At 40.2% G+C, this 19,595-nt stretch overlaps 2 protein-coding genes across 2 annotated transcripts in view; one reads left to right on the top strand and one right to left on the bottom strand.

The window, feature by feature from the left end:
- Positions 1–1,493: 1,493 nt before the first annotated feature.
- On the bottom strand, positions 1,494–13,463 carry smpd1 (sphingomyelin phosphodiesterase 1). The gene is made up of 9 exons (XM_062048664.1): positions 13,282–13,463; positions 12,918–13,154; positions 6,000–6,320; positions 5,034–5,314; positions 4,789–4,962; positions 4,120–4,291; positions 3,154–3,230; positions 2,310–2,455; positions 1,494–2,237 (listed from the first exon to the last, which is right to left on the bottom strand). Exons 2-9 carry the CDS (start codon positions 13,137–13,139, stop codon positions 1,825–1,827), a joined length of 1,806 nt encoding a protein of 601 aa, XP_061904648.1. The 5' UTR covers positions 13,140–13,154; positions 13,282–13,463; the 3' UTR covers positions 1,494–1,824.
- Positions 13,040–19,595, top strand: part of nectin1a (nectin cell adhesion molecule 1a) — a 46,925-nt gene continuing 40,369 nt past the window's right edge. The window contains exon 1 of the mRNA XM_062048667.1: positions 13,040–13,191. The gene's annotated coding sequence lies outside the window, so the exon portion shown is untranslated. The remainder of the gene's footprint in view (positions 13,192–19,595) is intronic.

The following is a 19,595-nucleotide window of genomic DNA, read 5'->3' as shown; positions in this document are numbered from 1 at the left end:
CAATCATAAAAGATGCAGACGAGGTGTGTTGGCTGAGTTCTTAAAGTTTACTCCACAGCGTGCTCATCAAAAACATCCCACTGGCTAAACGGGGCTACTGTGCATGCGCTTCACTACTGTGGCATGCTGGGTAATGGAGTTCTTAAGTTACCTAGCTCATAACATCACAATATGTCTGCCTTAGGCCGTCTTGGAGGCCTTACTGACAACTCGTTATCTGATTGGCTATCGCTACTGTCTGTCAAATGTTTCTGTTCACTTACAGTGCACAGATGCCCGCAATGTTGATTTTGAAGGCCTGCGGGCAGATTTGGTACAGCATGGCAACATAAACTAGCTGAATTCTGATTGGATAAAAACTCTATAAACTAAAAACAACAGCGCTGGAAGGAGCATAATACGACATGAAGAGAATATGAATAATTTTAGATATTTAGGGAAAGTAAATAAAAAATTACTTTTATCTTTAATTATGATCATGATTTCTGGTTATGTTAGGCCAGCAGAGAAGGCCTAGCTGGCCCTGATGCCACACCACTGGTCAAATGATACCGAAGCATTGCATGAAACACCAGGGTTGATACTGTCACTTTAAGACCGATACATCTGCTATGTCGTTTGTATGCAAAGCGCCAAACTTTTTATCAGGTAGCGCTTATGACCGCTCGCTTTAAATGAAGTCTGAGTGCCACGTTTTACATTTTTTGTCACCATCACATCTAAATGGAACTAAGAAAGAAAACTAAGAATAAAATCCCAAGCGTGGGATTATTTAGATTTTATAGCACTAAGATCTTTTTACTATTGAACTCTTTACTAGAGAGTTGTGTATATTCTGTATTACTTTTAGGGCACAGCGAGTTGAATTATTGACAATTATGTTGGCCAAGTATCAAATTTGCAGGTTAAATGTAGGGACTTTAATCCAGTATCAATGCAGCATCAATAGAGCTGCATACTCACTGTGGTCATTTGCCAATTAGAGATATGGCTTTTTGAAGGGAGCCAGATCTTGAGACATTCCTTTTCAAGAGCCATTCAAAAGACTGGCTAAGTAAGGGTGCATGGATGTTTTTTTGGGGGGGTTTTTATATCCACAAATTGTGTTAAGTGTGACCATGTCTGTTGGCATCTTGTGTTCGATTTTTTGGCACCATTACTAGGGGAGGTTGTTTGCATTGGGTCATACAAGTAAAATGCTGTGCTCAGGATCATTCATATCATAATCGATCATAGACCTGACATACTCATGTCTGCAAGATGGTGAAGCAACAGTGAGTGATTTGACTTTTATATTTAATTGAAATCTCACTGCAGCCAGGTTCCTTATTAAACTCATGACAGCTCACGGGCCAAATTGAAAATGCCAGGAGGCAGCACATGGCCCACAATTGCCATGTGGGCAATTGTATAAAATAAACCAGCTCGATTTCTTTAGACACAATTGAGGTTTATTACCTCTGGCACAAAGTAGCGAGGAAAAAAAAAAGACATACAACCAGTTTTTACTTTATTTATAATGAAATGTTATCTACAATATACAAACAAGCGACAGGCTGCATTTGGCATCATGTAGATAAGCCTCATGCTCACCTACACCTCTTGGCTTGGTGTGCAGACGAGGTTCATATTTGCAACCAAAACCATTAAAGTGCTGACAAGAGAGAAAAAAAGGACTAACAACAAACCTGACATTTCAAGTAAACAGATTTCTAATTGGGGAAAAAGGTCTTTGGATGACTTCAATCTGACAAGATGACGATGGAAATGTGGCTGAAAACCAGCAGCAGAGAGCAAAGTGTTCCCGTTCGATGTCGTGGATTTTCAACACAGCGTTTTCCTCACTTTGCTTCCTCTGTTAACGCCGTTGAGGAGGCCGCACTGCTTCAGGAAGTCAGATCTGCCACTTCGCAATAAACACAAGATTGTAGTCTTGCACGCATCCTTGCACGGCGCGGACACATGGCCCTTGTGTCGCAAGTACCAGAACTTCTGGAATAAGCGCTCGTCGTTGATGAAGGTGCGGATGAGGCCTTCCCAGTCGGAGGGGAACAGACTGGCGAGGCCATATGCCTCAGTGGCACGGTAAAGCAGAGTCCACTTGGGGTTCTGTTCTGGTCTGCCAGGCTCTCCTGCTTTGTGGTTGGCCTCGGTCAGGTTGAGGATGTAAGTTTCGTGGTCCAGAACCAGACGAGAACTGTTTGGGTAGTTCCCGTCAACGCAGTACACACGGTAACCTGGGACACAAATACAAGACTTGGTCAGCTCCAATTCGGTTTACTGCAAGACCGACTACTTGATGGACTCACTTGGGTTTAAATTGATGTAGGTGGTCACGCTGGGAGCAATAAAGGCAACCCCCAGTGGGCGGGTCATGGTCTCCCCATCATAAAACATCTGGAACTCATCAAAGTGGGTGTGGCCAAAAAATTGACCAGTAATTGTGCTCTCATATCTGGGAAAAAAATATACCACGTCAACCCAAATACTGACTTTTCTACCTGCAAAAATAGCTCAAAAGGATGGCACACATACTAACATTAACACGCGTCAAGTGCTAAAGTATGTGTATACCTGCAAAATTAGTCAAAAAAAGCTAACATGCTAATGCTGTGTGGACACCACAGTATGATTGCTACCCATTATAATTGGTTTATGACAGAGGGCAAACCTAGAAGCACTAAATTAGCATTTTGGCAAGTTTTCATGGTTAGTTTACCCGAAGGGTTAAACAAGTCGAGAGGCTGAACTGAACACAGGCTTTTACATGCCTTTCTTGCACCACAGGACTCAGCTTGTGTACATTCACGACCTCACTGACATTCGGAAATTATAGAACTCTTTAAAAATGGAAACTTTGCACATTCTGGGGCTTAAAAAAATTTAAAATAAAATCTGAGGGAGCCACAACAAGGAGGCAGAGGAGGCTCCATAGTCAGAAATTGAGACCCCTGATGTAGGCCTACATTGAAAGTCAATATGGTATCAAAACATCTAGTATTAAAATGCAAAGTTATGCACTGCTGCAAACTACATTTATTTTAACATATCAAAGAATCAAATGATGGTTGCATGCAAAATGCTTTATCTTGAAATTATAATCTAGGGAAGCTTCAGAAAAGAAGAAGAAAAAAGTGTTAAAAATCAGTGTACCTGTTGAGAATATGATAGTAGTTCCAGCTCCAGCTGCCCAAACACAGACCAGGTGGGATGTGCCCAATGATGTGTACCTGCACACAACACCATCATATTCATAAAGATGAAGTAATTCAAAGACTTTGTCCTTTAAAAAAAAGAAAAAGGTGTGATGAAAGAGAATGAGTTAAGACCTTTGTTAGATCGGAATCTGGGTTTAACGTGGTTAGGGAGCTCCACTAACCACGTTAAACCCAGATTCTGATCTAACAAAGGTCTTAACTCATTCTCTTTCTATGCCACATCAATATGGAATGCACTCCCAAAAGGTGTAAAAGAAAGGGCATCTCTATCCTCCTTCAAAACCGCACTAAAAGAACACCTCCAGGCAACCTCAACCCTAAACTAACACCCTCCCTTCCACATCACACCTCTTCGGATTGTAAATATCCATCCATCCATCCATTTTCTACCGCTTATTCCCTTCGGGGTCGCGGGGGGCGCTGGAGCCTATCTCAGCTACAATACATGGATTGTAAATAATCAAATGTAAATAATGAAATGTAGACACTTTCTTATAATTTCTGATCTCTCTCTCTGTGTCCACTACTTGCTGTACATATCCTACCAAGTCAGTCCTACACTGTTCCAATGTCCATTTCTCTGATGATGCAATTGTTGATGACTGAAGTGTTGATACCAACCAAACCTAAACCCCCCGCTCCCCTCCAATCCCACACCCCAGATTGTAAATAATGTAAATAATTCAATGTATATACTCTGATGATTATCTTGTGTGATGACTGTATTATGAAAATAGTATCATACCTGTATCATGAATCAATTTAAGTGGACCCCGACTTAAACAAGTTGAAAAACTTATTCGGGTGTTACCATTTAGTGGTCAATTGTACGGAATATTTTGCACTGTGCAATCTACTAAAAAGTTTCAATCAATCAATGATATGTTTACGACGTCTTCACCTTCTCTCCTTTGTCTTCGCTGGTCTGAAGAACATGGACCAGCCACTGCAGCTGGTTGGCGGGGTCGGTGGAGTTCATCATGAGCCAGAAGTTCTCACGAGCGCAGAAGTTCATGTTGAGAGACACCACCCGCAGGCCCGGCTGGATCTCCATGGTGTAAAATCCTCCATACCTGGAACATGTTGAAATTATACAGCAATTAACTCGCTAACACTGGTCTACAGAAGCAAATAACTGCCAGGGTTTAGAATTCGCACTAAGTTAAAAAACAAAACTAAACAGCTGTGGCTGTAGGCAACCTCCTGGTGTTTTAACTACAGTCAGAATCCAGCAGCTTTATCGTTGCATGCAAAACTCCTGTTGGTGTGAAACTCATGTTCCACTTGCTGTACTGTTCATTATGTACTCATTAGCGCCATTAATGCTAACTGTGCCGTTAAAATTATTTGGAGTACATGAGAAAGTGTCTAATAAAAAAAATCCCCCCCCCAAAATATTTTGAAATGTCAATTTAAAAAAAAAAAAAGAAACATTTAATTATCCTCATCTGTTGCAGTTTAGGTAAACAAAGTATTTACCGTACCAAAATTGTATTAATATGAAGAAAATCCTGCTCCTTCCTAAAGTTGTCCCACCCATTATTTAAGCAAACATCAATGTAATGTCCACCTCAGAGTCTTCAAAGCGTGTTGTGACAGCCATGGCGCCCACTCGTCAGCCATGGTGTCGTAGAGCCAGGCGGAGGACCTGTTGCCATGAACAAAAGGCGGAGGGAAGCTGTTCACTGGCGTGCTCTCGTGGTTCCCGATAGCGGGGTAGACCGTCACGTTGGGCCCCAGGTGTCTGCCGGTAAAACAAGACTGTAATCCACAGCTAAAACATTTGAGTAGTTTCATCAGAATCCACTCTATTACTTCTGGATGAGCCTGGTGATGACCGTAAGTTCCGACAGCTGCTGTTTCCTGGTTTGAGACCACACGTTGTGTGCAGGTATGTCTCCGGTCCAGTAGACCCAGTCCAAGGCTCCGGTCCTGGCGATGTTTTTCAGAAGGTTCTCCACCGTCCTGAGCGGCAGGTCACACTTGCTGTACGTGCCCCAGTAACCCGCCTCCCTCCGCCGCCACAAGGGGGCGTCTGAGTCATTACGGCAGCACAGGGGCTCCTTACAGTCGGCTGCAGTACCACTGACATATTCCTGACATGGAATGGATTAAATGGTAAATGGGTTATACTTGTATAGCTCTTTTCTATCTTCAAGGTACTCAAAGCGCTTTGAGACTATTTCCACATTCACACACACATTCACAGACTGATGGTGGGAGCTGCCATGCAAGGCCCTAACTACGACCCATCAGGAGCAAGGGTGAAGTGTGTTGGTCAAGGACACAACAGACATTAACTCCCTCATGGAAGGGAGTTAATGCAGAAACGACTCATTTTAATTTAGCTTTTAAAAAAGCCCCTCTAATGCTGACAATATTGGCATTTATTTTATAGTTTGACCTAAAAATTATGCAGACAGGCAAAATTAAAAGAGGATATACATTTAAAAATGATAAAACTCGAATAAAAGATCTAGCAAACAAGAATGTTGTTGCTTTTAAATAAGAGCACTCACTCGGTTTTCCGTTTGTGGTTCCGATTTGTGTGGTGTTAAAACACTGCATTAGATTCATTGTAATAATGTTTGCTTGGTAGGGGCCTTGCAGTTTTTTGTGAATACTGAGCAAATGAATGCTACTTGAAGAAGTTGTACCCTAGCAGGTCTACATGGGTGTAGCTCAACTTCCTATATCTCTTATTGCTTCTTTAAACAACAAAATAGTGCACTCCATTTAGCCTTAGTTGCTTTAAGAATCATTCACAGTAGAGTCCCTTACTTTGTCCCAGTGGATGTCAGTCAGAAACAGCACCCTGCTCTGTGGAGAACCAGGAGTGGGAGTTGCAAGCGGCTTAACAGGAGGCTTAGGTGTCTTTGGCAAGGTGATGTTCCACGACGCGTAGATGTCAAACTTGCCGCATGAGGGCCCCACCAGCACGGCGCAGGCTTCCTTGGGCCACAGCAGGGACCGCTGCAGGGCCCAGATTAAGTCGCTCCGGAAAAGCTCGGTTATTTCGTGACACACCTGCTCGTCTGCCAGGTGGAGGCGGATGCAGGCCTCGCCTACGGCGCGCGCCACTCGCTCGTCATTTGCGTCACTCTGGAAGAGGAAACAAAAAGATGTGGCAATATAATGCAAGATGTGGTACAGTTCAACAACCGACCTTCTGTTTGATTACACTTATTTATTTTAAATATATTTAAATACCCCCAATTTAAATGCACATCAACACATTGTAGTATAATTGCGTTTTAATATCAGCTAATGGCCAAAACGTGAATAAATTATTAGCTTTTAGTGCATTAGTTGCCGGCTGGCAATTAGCGGCACTATACTTTTGAATATTGTAGTATTGCACAACAACAAAGTACCTTTAGTTCATTTATAAACACAATTTGACAGTTTGATGGTCCTTGCCTGGAAATTGTTGAAGACCCCAGTAGGGTTATACGGTATACCGGTACTAATAAAAGTACCGTAGTAATAATGAATTAAAAACGGTACTATACCGCCTCTGAAAAATTCTGGAACCTTTTTTTACGGCGCCGTCATCACGTTGTGACATTGCTGGTTTTACGAGCAGAGGGGCGTGTTCAGCAAGAGGTGTTTCAGACATGGCTAGCTAGCGAGCGGCTAACATCCATCTGCAGTCGGCAGTTTTTATCTACTTTTAAATCCCTAATGGCGACAAATAAAGTACATGTCTTACAAGTATCATCCCTGCTGGACAAGGAATAACAAAACATGCTTCACTACACAACATAGGAGGATACCATAGCTAACAGCAAGCTAGCGGTCCTGAATGTAAACAAAAGGGTGGGTCTACACAGATATTGAATACAAGTACAAGAGCTGTACCTTGTCAACACAACAAATGATTACATAGTGATTTTTTTTTTTATCACAAAATCTTTTGCCTTTTTTTTTTCTCCTTATGTTTATAAACTCAGGAAATGGGTGCCTGGACACATGAGGACTCTAAATATGACCTAACTACTTGGTATTGGATTGATACCAAAATTTGTAGTATCACACACACAAAATGTATGTAAAGTATCAAAACAAAAGAATAAGTGCTTATTTAACAGAAGTGTAGATAGAACAGGTTAACAGAATGTATGCAGATATTAACAGTAAATGAACAAGTAGATTACAACTACATTTTCTACCGATTGTCCCTCAAAATGTTGACAATAATAGAATGGGAAATGACAATATTACTGCATACGTCAGCCAAATTAGGAGCTCGTGTTGGCTTACTTACCATATTTTTTGGACTGCAAGTCGCTCCGGAGTATAAGTCGCACCAGCCGAAAATGCATAATAAAGAAGGTAAAAAACATTTATAAGTCGCATTTTTTGGGGACATTTATTTGATAAAACCCAACACCAAGAATAGACATTTGTATGGCAATTTAAAATAAATAAAGAATAGTGAACAACAGGCTGAATAAGTGTACGTAATATGACGCATAAATAACCAACTGAGAACGTGCCTGGTATGTTAACGTAACATATTATGGTAAGAGTCATTCAAATAACTATAACATATAGAACATGCTATGCGTTTACCAAACAATCTGTCACTCCTAATCGCTAAATCCCTCAAAATCTTATACGTCTAGTCTCTTACGTGAATGAGCTAAATATTATTTGATATTTTACGGTAATGTGTTAATAATTTCACACATAAGTCGCTCCTGAGTATAAGTCGCACCCCCGGCCAAACTATGAATAAAAACAGACTTATAGTCCGAAAAATACGGTACTACTAAAAGATAAGTCGTCTAGAATGTTCACTCTTATTTAAGGTTAAAATTGTTCTCTGATTGCAATGCAAATATGTTTATGTTTTGTAAGATTGTTTGGTAAAATAAAGCCAATAACAACATTTTTGGTGGTCCCCTATATTTACAAAAGTATCGAAATACATGTTGGTACTGGCACCAAAATATTGGTATCTGGACAACAATAAACCCCTGCAATATTGTAGTGGTTTGAAAATTTAAAAAATATCAAAATTGCCCAAGCATCCTTTTTTCCAATGTGCGGCTCTCAGTGGAAAAAGTCTGGACAACACCCCCCTTCTTTTAAAAAAAATAAAAACTTTTTTTTTTAAATTTGATTGATTTTTAATACAAGTACCTCGGCTTGTTACCACCGCTAACCATCATGGTTTAGCTTTAAACGTGTTGTACTAGCAGTGGATTGCCTTGTGGTGTATAAGAAGAATGAACCATTATCATCATCATCAGTATTGAAAACTACTGATTTAATATTTTAAAATATATAAAATTTCAGAAAATGTTTTGGTTAATTTGCAATATTTTATACATTTTAATGTATACACAGTACTTCAATTGTTCTACATTTTACTTGAAGAAAAAAATCTGGTGTCAAGTCTGCATACCATCAGTGTAAGGAAGCGCACAATTGAGGTCAGAAAAAAAGATCATGTGATTCCTGGTACAAAACCAGCTATAAAAAAGAGATGAGGAAGACTTTAGAACCTAAAGTGACCCTACAGCAGAGATTAGAAGTTAATGAGTATTGTTAAATTGTTTAAAAATCTACATTCCACATGACTTGACAGATGACAAACATGGTGGTGGTTTAGTTTGTTTGGCAAGCTTGTAAATGATTAAGTTACAGTCCAAGGGTTTTCAAAGTGTGGTCCAGTGAGCTTCCTCTACTCCACTAAAAATAAATATGTTCTGCAGCAAATTTACTGATCAAGCCTCACCTGTGTTTGGACCATGTCCGCATAAAAACACATTAAGCAGCTGTCCTGCACATTTTGGCCAACTCGACCTCTTGGCCAACTCAGTGAAACATAGACTTATTGTACATTGATGTACACTTGCCCGCACAAGCAAGCACTGACTTACTGTTATTTTTTTGAGATAGGAGCAGTCTCTCAGCTAATTGTTATGCTTTAAGTAGCAAGCAAAAATTGGACTTACAGGCATACCCAAGTCTTTTGTACGTCATTAGTTGGCGTAGAAAATGACAGTGAACCCCATAACATCTACCCTAAAACGTGCAGTCTTGCTTTCCAGCATTAGCTTATAGCTAGAACTTTACTTGAGACTTTTTCAAACCACAGTTGGAGAATGTGGAGAACAGTGCTGGGAAGTGGATGATATTCATTGAATTAAAAAACAAACAAAAAAAAGGAATCAGAAACATGACCGACCGTGTCGCCAACTTGGCGGAACAATTCCAGCACATCACTGCTAGTCTGCACCATACTGAAGCAGAAGGATTTTAACACCAGTAAAGACTGTTAATATCTAAACGGCAGATATTTGACATTAAAATATGGAGTAGCTGGAAGGAAATACTGTACATTATCATTACTACATACGTCATTAAAGTATTGTAGTTGTACAGCGGGTAGGGTTGTATTTTTGCCTCATTCCTGTAAGAATCCTGCGTGTGACTGGCGAATTAAGGAATGGGACTATGCAGGACTAGCTTGAGTGTGCTGAACCACTAGGTATTAGCTTTGAGCAGATAATATTGTATCATCTCTTTCTGACTTTTTTCAGGTCAGTAGTGCATTTTTCACGCAGTCTTCACTCACGCTTTAAGTGAAGTATGAAGCAAAAACTAACCCAGACCCACTGTAGGACATTTTTTCCACAACATTTACCAAAAAATGTTTTTAACTAAAAAAAAAAAAAATTTTTTTTTCAAAAAGGTTAAAAGTGTGCTGTTAGTGGGTGCAAAGCACCAATTACAACAAAATTTCAAATACAAAAGAATGGAAGGAAAGAGCTCTGTAGTGTTTAAACGTTTTTTTGCACCATTTTTATACTCTTCTGGACCCCAGATTTTGATCGTAATTCCAGATCCGTTTTCGGATAACAATGGCTTGACCACATTCTGGTGGGAGAAACTAACTACTGATCGCGCAAGACACTTCTAACCAAGCTTTAAAGCCATCAAACCCAAACATGGGAATTAAAGGCTTCTACCGCAACACATGTAGAGGAAATTACAGCTTAAATTTCAAATACAAAAGAATGGAAGGAAAGAGCTCTGTAGTGTTTGAAAGTTTTTTGCACCATTTTTATACTCTTCTGGACCCCAGAATTTGACCGTAATTCCAGATCCGTTTTCGGATAACAATGGCTTGACCACCTTCTGGTGGGAGAAACTAGCTACCGATCGCGCAAGACACTTCTAACCAAGCTTCAAAGCCATCAAACCCAAACATGGGAAGAAAAGGCTTCTATCGCAACACATGTAGAGGAAGAGGATGTGGAACAAAGTTCAGAATCAGGTAGTCTCCAAGTTACATAATATGGAAGGTAGGCTTGATAGACCGCATGACATGCAATACATGTCAAAAAAGAATTAAGGAAGTAAGCGTGCGGATACTGCTACACTTTGTGATGATACTGCAAAACTGCAATAAATTGGTGGAATGGAGGAAAAGTGACTGGACTTGATAAAGTGAATGTTTTAAGGAAGCAAACTGATGAGAAGGATCACATCTCTCAAAGAGATGTGTCAGATTCAGCAAGTACAAGAGTCTGTCCGCATGAACAATGTGATTATGACTGGTACAGGTAGACAACAATCAAATGTCCAACATCTTGTCCCACCAAATGAGTTGGCCAATTATGAAAATTAGCTGAAATGTTTTTATGAAATAAACTGCTTTTCTCAATTTGTCCCCCAGATGGCGCAATAGCAATTCGGTTAGGCAAGCAAACGGTTTATACCGGGGCCAAGCAAGAGGTAGACAGTAAAGCGTGGCTGTGGCTCCTCCCCCTCGAGGCCAAATAAAACGTCAAACCTGACGTTTTAAGTCTTCTGCTTTGAACACATTGTTATTGCCGCAAAATGTCTGTCAAAAACAAGAAAAGTGAACGCAGAGTGTAACTCAACTCTCTTAAATTGTTTCTACCGGAGTTAGCACAGGATTCATTTGTGGATATGACAAATGAGGTATTTGATACCTTGAAGAGTTTTTATTTATTTATTTTGTTCAATTCAAGACAGGCTGTGTGACATAAAGGTTTGATGGCTTTGTAGATACACTGAGACAAAGTCTAAGGTCATTGTGTTTTTCAAACGGCACCATTGGTTTTCTTTACAATTTTCATCTAACTTGAAGTGTTTTGTCAGGAGAATTTTGTGATTCGTACATTTTCGAAATGTGCTTATTCCATTTTTGGCCAACGTAAAAATGAAAATCTGAAGTCTTTATTTTTAAGCTATCATGCCAATATTTTACCAGTCCGGCCACTGGGGAATAGATTTTCCTTCATGTGGCCCTTGAGCTAAATGAGTTTAAACACCCCTGGTCTACATCAATGAGCACAACGGCATAACGCAACGCTGACATCGCCAAGAAGGCACGCAAGTTGAGAAAGGCAATGGAAAATACAGAGCACCAACTGTAAAAATCTACATCAAGGTAAATGAAGACAAGAAGACCATTTTTTAAAGACACCAAGAACTGGACAAATACTAAGGATGGCATCATGCTCTCTACAAGGACATAAAAGACAACTCAAAAAGACTTGATACATATGAAAGCGAATGACAATAACATTCTACAATATTAAGTATATTCAACATTCATTGATTATCCACAATAAGTTATTACTTATTCATTCCCCCCCCCCCCAACATTAATTTCTTTCAAACAGGAAGTTAACTTAGTGTAAAAATGTAAAAGGTGGAAATGAACTATCAGTAACATACAAGAAGGGGCAGGATTAATAATAACCTTTGCTTCATCCTAGGGAAAAATTTGACTTAAATCATTTGTGTGCACGTACAACACTTAAAACATCGAGTGTATCAGTATGTTGAGTTCTATGTAATGGGTTGAGCAAAGAAGTCAAAGTACTAATAAGATCAATTACAATAAATAGTTCAAACTCTTGTTTACAACATGCAAGGAAAAAATATCTATATTAAAATTATTTTATCTTATTTATCCCATTGTGTGAATCACAACTTAACTATTTGTTAATGGGAACCGTAATATTTACCTATTTATCCAATGTGTGTTACAGATTGAGTACAAACAATTCTGTTGAAACAGAAATGCTCTAATTCGTCCTACTCCTTTTTTGACATGCCCTATAGACAAACTGGAAATAGGTGCTGTACCATACTGTAACTGTATGCATGTTTAAAATAAACTAATACAGTACCTAGAAACAAACTCAAACCCAATCCAGTTTGCTTTGAAACATAACTGCAGTTAGTTAGCAGGTTTGAAATGTTTTCTTTATCTTTCTCAAGCTGCTACACACTTTGAAAACGGATGCAGGAAACTAAAAATACTTATTATAGTAAAGTACTGTAAAAAAGAAAATGTTAACTTAGTAACGGTATTAGAACTACAAAAGGCTGTGTAGTTCCTCTAAAAAGCGGTGTACGGTTTGGATGGTAATTCACCCGCTTTCAGTTCAGTTCAATCAATCAATCAGCCCTAAATCACAAGTGTCTCAAAGGACTGTACAAGCCACAACGACATCCTCGGTACAGAGCCCACATACGGGCAAGGAAAACTCACCCCAGTGGGACGTCAATGTGAATGACTATGAGAAACCTTGGAGAGGACCGCATATGTGGGTAACCCCCCCCAGTTCGGTTTCAGTTTTTAATTGCAAAACATTTATGATTCAAATGAGCAGAACTAAGTGTAATTTAAAAAAAAAGGTTTACCAGCAGAGCCACATCCAAGATGACGAAGAGACCTTGGCACACACGGCAAGAGATGTTGGTCCAATTGAATTTAAAACTTGGCAAGCTGAGGCGTTCTATTACTAGGTCAGGCTGACCCGAGATCAGTGCCGGATGACAGGAGCCGGACTGCGGCAGCACTAACAACAGCGCGCAGGTCAGCAGTAGCCCAAAGAAGGGCTGCGGTGACGGCAGCTGTGTCATGGTCCTTGTGGCAGCCTTTAATTAAATGTCGATACAAGAAAAGTGGTGTAAGGTGAGGAGTTTTAACGTGTACATTAAAAAATGGCTGCTATATTCGAATACAAAAGTGTATGATCGTCAGAAGCTAACTTTTAGCCGGTACCTCAGTCAATGCAGACGGTGGTGCTTCGTCCTCCTCTGACCCGGGTAAGAAGCCACTCTTCCTCGCGTTTTAACCCAGCTTAGAGTCCTTAAAAAAAGCGCTGAACAACAAACTGTTATGCTTGTGTTCCACTGCTTTGTCGACTGAGTCCCGCCGACTCTTCAAGGAAGTCAGACGGTCAGCTGGTTGGTCACATGACTGACATTTTCATCAAAGCGTACATTTAAAATATTTTTATTATTACAGTTTGACAAATGTAAGTGTTAGTCATTTCTTTTTAAAACTTGCCACCCTCGTTATCATGTGTCAACAATTGTATTTATACCCAAAAGAACCAAAATGACAAACACGTGACACATCGTCCTCTAGTGGTCGCAGTCTTCATTACACCACCCTTCAGGAGCGAATCTACATTTAATATTCTAGGGTTCTTGGCCCCAGTATTACAATACTAATCGTAATCATGATTAAAACAACAATGCTTTTAAAATAAAAAGGTTTATTATTTTTTAAACGGCAATATATCTTGAAAAATATTTTTGGAATATGTTAAATCAAATGTATTAATAAACCCACATTTAGATTTCTTTCAAAAATAAACCCAATTAGCTATATGGTCTGTTGCAGTGTGCAAATAAATCTAAGATAAATAACAAAATACCATATTGTTTATAAACAGGTTAGTTAGGGTTTGTTAGTTAGCTATATATTGCGCAAAATTGCCTTTTAATCACGTTGTGAAATTGTGTGTCCTTAGAAACAGGAGTTGAGAACATTGAAATAGACCCTGCCAAAATACTTTCAAAAATACAAATTGATCATTCATACAGGACAGTTTTGTTAAAAAAAACAACAACCTTCACTCCACATCTTAATACAATCCTTAAGCTCTGACAACTATCCGTCAGTGAACTGTAATCACAGGAGCGAAGAGTTTGATTTTTATTAGCCTATCGGCTAACCTAGCATGATGTTGCTGTTAAAATATGACTGAAACAAAAAAAATAGCTAAGCTTGTGTTGCTCATGTTTTTGTTGTATGTGATATTTAGCATCTATTACATTTGACAAGGGCAACGTTACAAAGTAAAGTCGGTCCTCGCCATAACACGCTTCAAATTTTGCGGCTTTTTTAAAAAACATTTTTTCTACAAGTTTTGGTCCTTAATTAATCCTTTCCAAGCATAAAATGGCTAAATGATCTAAACATATAACTACTACGACCAAACCAATCAGAGCCCACTGTTCAGTATCATGGCCACTGATAGGTTCAGCCTCAGGCAGCATGACTATATTGGTTTAAAAGAGTGTAAAGGTGACTAAAGAGTGTTATTTCATGTCTAATCAAAAGCAATAAACAAGGGACCACTACCTATGTTTTTGACAAATATGTTGTCAATAACTGATTTGGTCATTATATTAATGACAACTAATCAAACACTTTTGTCCCTGAAAGGACACAGTAGTGTAATTCAACACATGGAACCACTAGGACTAGCATTTTGGCTCTTTAAAGGGAACCGGCTCTTGAAGAGCCGTTCAAAAGACTGGCTCATTATTATAGTTGCTTTTTTTTTTTTTTTTTTATCAGAGAAATAATTACTAGTACCAGTTATACGATATGATGTAAATGAGAATCATTTATTTTAAACAGGATGATGTTGTGGCTTGAGCAGCCCTTTGAGACATTTGTGATTAAGGGCTATATAAGTAAACTTTGATTGATTAATTGATTGATACTCTATTGGTGGGATTATTATTCTGTAAGTATTCTATAATTATTCTGCAATATTGGCTATTTTATTTTTTGTTGTGCTTTCATGATAAGGCGGTTCCATACTTATATGCTATAGTTAGAATTTTACCTCACCTAAAAAATGTATAGCATTTTAACAATATAGAAAAATAACAAATAATAATTACGAATAAAATACATTAATGGAAATAAAAAGTATAAATAAAACTACAGTAAAAATGAGGACATAATAAAAGTGTGAGCACAAAGTTGGACCGCCATACCAGGTGTGTCTATACGCTTGAACTATTACCCTTCAATAAGAAACCCGAAATGCAAATCCAAATAATAAAATAATAATAAAATAAATACAATTAAAAATAATAAGGAAAACATATTTATTTCTATATTTTTACAAATATATATATATATATATATATATATATATATATATATATATATATATATATATATATATATATATATATATATATATATATATATATATATATATATATATATATTTTTTTTTTTTTTCATTTTAAAGAATGTTATTCCAAATGCTGCTCAGTTACTTTAACTCTGACTCATTTTCGAGTCCATTTGCCAGTCGGGTGGCAATTGCCTTTCTAAATTTGCATGTGCATTAAAAACAGGTCCGAAACAAACGGCTCATAACCGGGAATCGGTTCTCATCATTCACTTAAAAAGGGGCTGTTTGCAACATTTATACAAATACCTAGAGGGTGCCAACTTACCAATGTATTTTACACAGTATATTTTTCTCCTACGTAATGACGTAATTACATACGTACAATCACATGCATTAACTTTAGGTCCATCCATTTTCTACCGCTTGTCCCTTACGGAAGCCTATCCCAGCTGCAATCAGAAGGCGGGGTACACCCTGGACAAGTCACCACCTCATCACAGGGCCAACACAGATAGACAACATTCACACTCACATTCACACACTAGGGTCAATTTAGTGTTGCCAATCAACCTATCCCCAGTTAAAGTTAAAGTTAAAAGTTAAAGTACCAATGATTGTCACACACACACACACTATGTGTGGTGAAATGTGTCCTCTGCATTTGACCCATCCCCTTGTTCACCCCCTTGGAGGTGAGGGGAGCAGTGGGCAGCAGCGGTGGCCGCGCCCGGCAATGAATTTTTGGTGATTTAACCCCCAATTCCAACACTTGATGCTGAGTGCCAAGCAGGGAGGTAATGGGTACCATTTTTATAGTCTTTAGTATGACTCGGCCGGGGTTTGAACTCACAACCTACAGACCTCAGGGCGGACACTCTAACCCAGTGGTTCTTAACCTGGGTTCGATCGAACCCTAGGGGTTCGGTGAGTCAGCCTCAGGGGTTCGGCGGAGGTCAAAACACACCCGACTCATCGTATAAATACAAACTTCTCCCTATCTTCTTCTCAAACAATGGCAATAAAACTATTCTGATATTCTGATATTCTATCGGCGTATTACGGATACAGCAACATCTGACTGGTTTGCAGGTGTGTAATTTGTTGTGAGTTTATGCACTGTGTTGGTTTTGTTGTTTAAACAAGGTGATGTTCATGCACGGTTCATTTTATGCACCAGTAAAAAAAACATGGTAACACTTTAGTATGGGGAACATATTCACTATTAATTAGTTGCTTCTTAACATGCAAATTAGTAACATATTGGCTCTTAACTAGTCATTATTAAGTACTTATTAATGCCTTATTCAGCATGGCCTTATTATAACCCTAACCCTCTAACCCTAACCAAATAACTCTAAGTTAAGTCTTTATTACTTAGAATATGTTCCCCTAGTGTCTAAATAACTATAAATTAAGTCTTTGTTACTTAGAATATGTTCCCCATACTAAAGTGTTACCAAAAACATATAACTTTGTCTTGAATTTGAAAAAAAACAACATTTTATTTTTCACTAAAGAAGGGTTCGGTGAATGCGCATATGAAACTGGTGGGGTTCGGTACCTCCAACAAGGTTAAGAACCACTGCTCTAACCACTAGGCCACTGAGCAGGTGCATGTCTTTGGAGGTGGGAGGAACCAGAGTACCCGGAGGGACCCCACGCAGTCACGGGGAGAACATACAAACTCCACACAGAAAGGTCCCGTGCCCAGGATCGAACCCAGGACCTTCGTATTGTGAGGCACACGTACTAACCCCTGTTCCTCCGTGCTGCCCTATTAACTTTAGGTGTTGTTAGCTAATAATAGCCATTTAGATAGCTGTCATTGAATGTATATTCGATCATAACAACATGACTGCGTATTGTTCATTGCTTCTCTTGGTCTGCTTTAGTATGTGTGCGCATTCATCTGCGCCTACGTATTGATGAGACCGGGTGAGTGACCGCTGTAAACACCAATCGATTGATTGATTGATTGAAACTTTTATTAGTAGATTGCACAATACAGTACATATTCCGTACAATTGACCACTAAATGGTAACACCCGATTAAGTTTTTCAACTTCTTTAAGTCGGGGTCCACGTAAATCAATTCATGGTAATCATTTTTATTCGGGCTGGTAAAATGTCTTTATTACATAAACCGTGTAATTGTGAAAAATATAGACAATTGTCAAATATACGTGTTCTGTTAAACCACTAATGGTAATGGTGTTCTTGTTATAATTTTTGCTTTGTGAGGAAGTCCCAAACAGCACCGTTGAAAGAGCCGTTCAAAAGAGACAGTTCGGTCGTGAACGTCACATCCCTAGGGAATGTTTTTTTTGTTATCCATCCATCCATCTTCAACCGCTTATCCGGAATCGGGTCACGGGGACAGCAGCTCCAGCAGAGACCCCCAGACTTCCCTCTCCAGAGCAACATTTGCGACTTCCTCCTGGGGAATCCCGAAGCGTTCCCAGGCCAGAGAGGAGATGTAATCCCCCCATCTGGTCCTTGGCCTGCCGCGGGGCCTCCTCCCAGTGGGACGTGCAACGAGGACCTCCCTAGGGAGACGCTCGTGAGGCATCCGCACGAGATGCCCGAACCACCTAAGCTGGCTCCTTTCCAAGCGAAGGAGCAGCGGCTCTACTCCGAGTCTCTCTCGGGTGACTGCACTTCTCACCCTATCTCTAAGGGAGATGCCAGCCACCCTTCTGAGGAAACTCATTTCGGCCGCTTGTATCCGCGATCTTATTCTTTCGGTCATTACCCACACTTCATGACCATAGGTGAGAGTAGGAATGTAGATAGCTCGGTAGACCGAGAGCTTTGCCTTCTGGCTCAGCTCTCGTTTCGTCACAACAGTGCGGCAGAGAGACTGCAATACTGCCCCAGCTGCTCCGATTCTCCGGCTGATTTCCTTCTCCATCTTTCCCTCACTCGTGAACAAGACCCCGAGATACTTAAACTCCTCCACCTGCGACAGAGTCCTGTCCCCTACCCGGACTGTACAAACCATCGGTTTCCTGCTGAGAACCATGGCCTCAGATTTGGAGATGCTGATCCTCATTCCAGCCGCTGAACACTCGGCTGCGAACCGATCCAGTGAGAGCTGAAGGTCACGAACCGAAGGTGCCATCAGGACCACATCATCTGCAAACAGCAGTGACGCAACCTTTAGCCCCCCGAGACGTATACCCTCTCCGCCATGGCCACGACTCCGCCTAGAAATCCTGTCCATGAAAATCACAAACAGGATAGGTGACAGAGCGCAGCCCTGGCGGAGACCAACCCCCACTGGAAACGGATCCGACTTACATCCAAGCACCCGGACACAACTCTCGCTTTGGTTGTACAGAGATTGGATGGCCCTCAGCAGGGTTCCCCTCACTCCGTACTCCCTCAGCACCTCCCACAAGATCTCCCGAGGGACGCGGTCATACGCCTTCTCCAAATCCACAAAACACATGTAGACTGGATAGGCATACTCCCAGGCCCTCTCCAGGATTCCCGCAAGCGTAAAGAGTTGGTCAGTTGTTCCACGACCAGGACGGAATCCACATTGCTCCTCTTGAATCTGAGGTTCGACTATCGGCCGGACCCTCCTTTCCAGTACCTTGGCGTAAACTTTCCCAGGGAGGCTGAGTAGTGTGATACCCCTGTAATTAGCACACACCCTCTGGTCCCCCTTTTTGAAAAGGGGAACCACCACCCCAGTCTGCCACTCCCTCGGCACTGTCCCAGACTTCCACGCAATGTTGAAAAGGCGTATCAACCAAGACAGCCCATCAACACCCAGAGCCTTCAGCATTTCTGGACGGATCTCGTCAACCCCCGGAGCTTTGCCACTGTGGAGTTGTCTAACTACCTCAGTGACTTCACTCCGAGTTTTTTTTGTTAGTTTTTTTGATTGAAACTTTTATTAGTAGATTGCACAGTTCACTACATATTCCGTACAATTGACCACTAAATGGTAACACCCGAATAAGTTTTTCAACTTTTTTAAATCGGGGTCCACGTAAATCAATTCATGGTAATATTCATGGAATTTATTTCAAATAATTGTATCGATGTTATGTCATTTAAACTTTAGAAGCAAACAGTCGCTGTGTGTACTGCTTGTGGGACGCTGGAAGCCCAAGCCACGCCCCTTGACAGCATCTGT

Source organism: Entelurus aequoreus, linkage group LG05, assembly GCF_033978785.1.
Source record: "Entelurus aequoreus isolate RoL-2023_Sb linkage group LG05, RoL_Eaeq_v1.1, whole genome shotgun sequence".
Lineage (NCBI taxonomy): Eukaryota > Metazoa > Chordata > Actinopteri > Syngnathiformes > Syngnathidae > Entelurus > Entelurus aequoreus.
Note: the sequence above shows the minus strand (reverse complement) of the source record. Positions and strands in the feature narration are given on the sequence as shown.

What these genes read in the sequence shown, in the direction of transcription:
- smpd1 (XM_062048664.1), bottom strand. Translation starts at nt 13,139, where the DNA reads ATGACACAGCTGCCGTCACCGCAGCCCTTCTTTGGGCTACTGCTGACC. An exon ending in CACGCTTTGAAGACTCTGAG is followed by an intron (nt 4,292 to 4,788) that starts GTGGACATTACA and finishes AACATGTTCCAG; the next exon opens with GTATGGAGGATTTTACACCA. An exon ending in CTACATCAATTTAAACCCAA is followed by an intron (nt 2,238 to 2,309) that starts GTGAGTCCATCA and finishes TTTGTGTCCCAG; the next exon opens with GTTACCGTGTGTACTGCGTT.